The sequence below is a fragment of the Acyrthosiphon pisum genome, chromosome A3, assembly GCF_005508785.2.
Source record: "Acyrthosiphon pisum isolate AL4f chromosome A3, pea_aphid_22Mar2018_4r6ur, whole genome shotgun sequence".
In the NCBI taxonomy this organism is placed as follows: domain Eukaryota; kingdom Metazoa; phylum Arthropoda; class Insecta; order Hemiptera; family Aphididae; genus Acyrthosiphon; species Acyrthosiphon pisum.
Window position 1 is genome coordinate 18757038 of NC_042496.1, and position 5223 is coordinate 18762260.

At 29.0% G+C, this 5223-nt stretch overlaps 1 protein-coding gene across 1 annotated transcript; it reads right to left on the reverse strand.

Moving 5' to 3' along the window:
* Positions 1-2546: 2546 nt before the first annotated feature.
* LOC103310725 lies at positions 2547-3604 on the reverse strand. Its single transcript, XM_008189946.1, has 4 exons — positions 3600-3604; positions 3261-3528; positions 3031-3166; positions 2547-2761 (listed from the first exon to the last, which is right to left on the reverse strand). Exons 1-4 carry the CDS (start codon positions 3602-3604, stop codon positions 2547-2549), a joined length of 624 nt encoding a protein of 207 aa, XP_008188168.1.
* Positions 3605-5223: the final 1619 nt, after the last annotated feature.

The following is a 5223-nucleotide window of genomic DNA, read 5'->3' on the forward strand; positions in this document are numbered from 1 at the left end:
TTTATTTTACTATATTAATTTATGAATATTTGGTAATTAAATGACAAGAACTACATTTATCAGTTGTCATCAATAATTAATAAAGTGCGTATTGCAAGTACTTGCGGGTTATGTCAAACATCTAAATAGCTACTTTAGCTTTATTTGTTCGATTTTTGAATATTTTAAATTTTATTCAAAGTAAAATAAAACGTATGTTTTAGGTGAAAAAAAATAATAAAAATGTAGTATTAGGTCCATCATAAGTTAATGTTTACAAAAATAACGAAAATACAATAAGACATTATAACTATTTACTATACACATTTGATTGAATATCATAAAAATCAAAAGCATATATAGATCAGAATATTCAAGACAATTTACAGTTTAAATAACAATATTATGTATAAATCATTGCATATTATAAATAAATGAATACAACGTACGAATGTCTCTTCCATCTAAATGAAAACGTTCAATTTTTTATAATAGAGTGAAATTTATTATACTATTAGGTATATAGGTAGGCTTATTTATATATCATGACAAAATTAAAAATCTATATTTCAGGGAAAAAATAGTCACATATTTTTTGATAAGATTTTGATTTAACTTTAGTGTTTGAATTCTAAATAATAGATACATTTCGTCGCCTCAGAATGAAAAGGTCCTAACGTAATTTTTTATTTTTAATTGTTCAGGGGAACGTTTTTAAGTTAGCCCGTACCTACCATTCACGTATGAATTAGAACCTTTTTATTCTTTCTATCTCATTGAATAATCAACGGATCGATACGATTTCAGGATTGAAACAAACATATTAAATAATAATATGCAAAAAAAATTGATTTAGAACCTTTTCATTTCGAGACGACGATTTACTGTTACTGGGATCAAACAGATACATTTATAAATATGTCGTCATAAAATGACAAGAACTATGTTTATCAGTTGTCAGCAATAATTAATAAAGTGCGTGTTGAAAGCAAGGCTGGGCATTAACGAGTTAAAAAGTTAATTTACCTAATTTAAACTTTTTAACTTAACTAGTTACTTTTGGCTTTTCATTAACTTAAATGTTAACTTATTACATTTCTTTTTTAAATAACATGAAATTAAAGAATTAATTTTTCAATTTAAGAAATAAGTTAAGTTAATTAATTTATTTTTTTAATTTTATTATATTTTACTGTTTTAGTCTATTTCATTTTCATCTAAAAAAATATTTACCTTGAATTGTTTAAAGTTAAAAATGTATATCATTCGAATCTAACTTATATGGAAGTACTATATAAAGTATAAACATTATAGTCTATAATTTAGTTTTGGGTTATTAGGTGATGAAAATAATTAAAACGTAGTACAAGGTCCGTCATAAGTTACTGTTTTCAAAAATAATGAAAATACAATTAGTCAATTTATAATCATTTACAGTACAAATTCGAACAAATATCTAAATATTACAATCATTTAAAAACTATATTATACCAACAATCAAAAGTGTTACAGGTGAAATGTCATTATTATTTATTACATATAATTGCATATTAATATAAATAAATAAATAATACGTACTTTTATCTTTTGTAGCTAAATGAAAACGTTAAATTAATTAAAATAGATTAAAATAGATTATACTATCATAGGCATATTTATATATCATGATTAAAGTAAAAATATATTTTTTTTCAGTGAAAAATTAGTCACACATAATTTGTTTGTCAATAAGTAAAAAGTTATAATAAAATAACATTAAAATATTAAATACACAGTTAGGATAATTAAAAAGTCAATAATTAATAATTTAATTAAAATTTCGATGTGTAATATAATATTGGTACGCAATATGTATTCATATACAACATAACAGGGATGTATTTATAACTTAATATAAAATAAATTATTCAACCATGTTAATTAAAAACAACGAATCAAATGTCTGTAATTAATAAAATCATTCGAAATTTCTAAACTATGGTATATTTCAGTCTATTTATGAGTTTATTCACATGATGAATAATTTGTATTGCCCAAAAATTGACGTTTTAATGATCTAAACTGTATTTAAAATAATATTAAGAACCTAAACCAGTTACAATTACTGTGGAATCTAACTTCACCCATCTTGGTACAAGATGGCTGTAATATATCAACATATTCAACTATTCATGAACAGTTTTTGAAAATACATCATGCAAATATCTTCTTTCTTCTTCTTCTTTCTGGGCGTTTAAGGGCCAGTTGCACCGTCTCTGATTAAAGTTAACCGGAGTTTAATCGGCTGAATTCCCGGTTAAATATCTGTTATCAGCAGATTAAGCTTAATCGAAGTTTAACCGTAGACGGTACAACTGGCCCCTAAGGCCCATCGCCGCAATAACATATTGTTTCCATTCTTCTCTATCATTTGCACATTCTTCTGCGTTTCTTACGTTCAGGAGTTTCAAGTCTTCTTGTACTCTATCCATCCATCTTTGTCTGGGGCGTCCTCGAGGCCTCTTAGTGTCGGGTATCCATTTAGTTATTGATCCAATCATTCCCTCTGACCTCCATACATGTCCCGCCTAACTTATCCTCGTGCTCTTCAGGGATCCAACAATGGTAGGTTCCTTGTATAGACCGTCCAATTCCCTGTTGCCTCTCACCTCATACTCTCCATCGTTATTTCTCTTTGGACCGAAGATTTTCCTTAATATCTTTCTTTCGAAAACTCCTAACTTTCCTTCGTCCGATTTTGTCGTGGCCCATGTACCACATGCATACAGAGCAACCGGTTTGACTATGATTTTGTATAACGTTATTTTAGACTTTATTAATAGTAATCTTGATTTGAAGAGTGGAATTAGACTATAGTTGCTGCCGTAATTCGTTTTTTAACTTCTTCGTGGCTATTAGCATTTTCATTGATCTCTCCGCCCAGGTATTTGAAGCTTTGTACCATTTCAAATTTGTAATCATCAACTTTTAAATAGCTAATATTGTGATTTCGTCTCGATAGTATCATATACTTTGTTTTTGACTTATTTATCTTCAGACCAATCTCTTTACCTTCATTCAGTAGAATGCTAGTTGTATTTCTCAGATCGTCCTCTGATTCGGCAATGAGGACTATATAGTCAGCGTAAGCCATTATGGTTAGTTCGTTATTGTTGTTCATTTTTATTCTTTTGGCTTGGATTAGTACCTTTCGTATAACTGATTCTAATGCGATATTAAACAAAGCTGGCGATCCAGGTCGTCACTGGGAACTCATTTGATACCTCTCCCCCAAAACTTACTTTACTTTTGGACTCATATGCACACGCTCTTATCATTCTGACTAATTTTGCTGGTATTCCCATTTTGTTCATGACATTCCATAGTTTTTTCCTATTAATCGAATTGTATGCTGCTTTGTAATCTATGAACATAAGGTGTATGTCTTTATTGAACTCGTGACTCTTCTCAGCTAATTGTTTGATGATGTGGATTTGATTAACTGTTGATCTCCATATCATGAACCCAGCTTGATATTCTCCTATTATTTCTTTAATATATGAATTGATTCTAATCAGAAGAATATTAGATAGATCTTATAAGTTGTGTTGAGTAAGGAGATCCCCCTATAATTTTCACACTCCATGATATCTCCTTTTTTTAAAAAACAGGACATAGGACAGATACTCTCCACGATTCGGGTATCATGAAAATATTATATATAAAAATTATTGTCTGTAAGTTTGTCCTTTATGCATTCCTAAAGGCTTGACTGATTCTGATGAAATTTCGTGTGCGTATTTGAATGGTTCCCTAACTCGAGGAGGTGGTTAAACAGGAATTTTGAGATTGACCAATATAAATTGTTGTCCATAAATAGTTGCTATTAGTTATAGGAATAATAATTAGTATAAATTAGTTTTTTTTAAAGGTTGCCATTGGTTAATCGGGCAGGTCAGGTACAAGCGTACGTCAAATCCAATTTTCGTACATTGCATGCTTACCAAGGTGGTTGAGTTACAATTATAGTCACTCATCGGCGTGTCCGCAATCCACCACAGGTGCTATTTAACCTAACCACAGGTGGATTGCCTACCAAGGTGGCAAATCTGCACTTAGTTAGAGAGTTACATCCAAAAGGAGTTAAACGATCACAACTTTTTTAAGAGTCGTCATTTTTACGGGCAACGAAGTGCGCGGGATCAGCTAGTAAATTTATAATTATTAAGCAACCACGTGACTACGAACATCAAACGTCAAATTTTGTTTATCAAGGGTTTGATAACTCTAGTGAATATTTATTTTATGAATTTCAATGATTAAAAATCTATTTAGTCCATAGATTTATGTTTGATACAACTAGATAGTTGACTTTGCGTTGAAATCACGTGAGACATTTTTAAAAATATATATAGTAAACCATAATTTGTTTTTTGTTGTGATGTAAAGTCTTAATCTACCATTATTTATTATATAATTATGGCATAGTCATGCATTTAAAGGAGTAATCAATCATATTTTTCCATCTTACATTTGTCTATCCAAGTTTCATATACACATCGAGTCGGCTATGTAGATGTTTCATAAATCTCTATATTAGACATATCTGAGATAAGTATTAACAATTTCGTCAGATTCAAAGAGTAATGCCAGCCATAGCTTTAAAAAAACATGTGAAGTGATAGACTCAAGATATGTCTGCCTGAATAAGTCGGTACAACTTTCATATAAAAAAGAATTAATCGACTAATTTTTTCAATGTATTAAATGTTGAATTTTAAAGTTAACAAAATCGTGAACTCACGGTAGATATTAGAGAATGGATAGGCCATTTATGAATATCATATGGGAACGAATATGAAATTATAGAGGTCTTATCACAAATAAATTGATGTATAAGTATATATATATATATATTATGATAAGTCTTCAGCTAGAATGAGAGGCATAGATAATAATAGTCTCTCTTCCCCTTTCCAGTACGCTTTTATTTGTACTTCTATTATAGTCATGGCCTATCCATTATTTAGTATTATCTATGGAACTGATAGAGAGTTACGAAATCTAGTCATTGCTATAAAACGTGAGGGAAGATGATAATTTCAAATGATAAACCTAATATGGTTATATTAGAATCACATAAAAAATGTATGTATCAGTTAACCTAATAATTTAGAAGTGAATAATTTAATCAGTTAAAAGTAAAAAAAATACAATAAATATAATATATAAAATATACTTACTATCATATACTGCAATAAATAT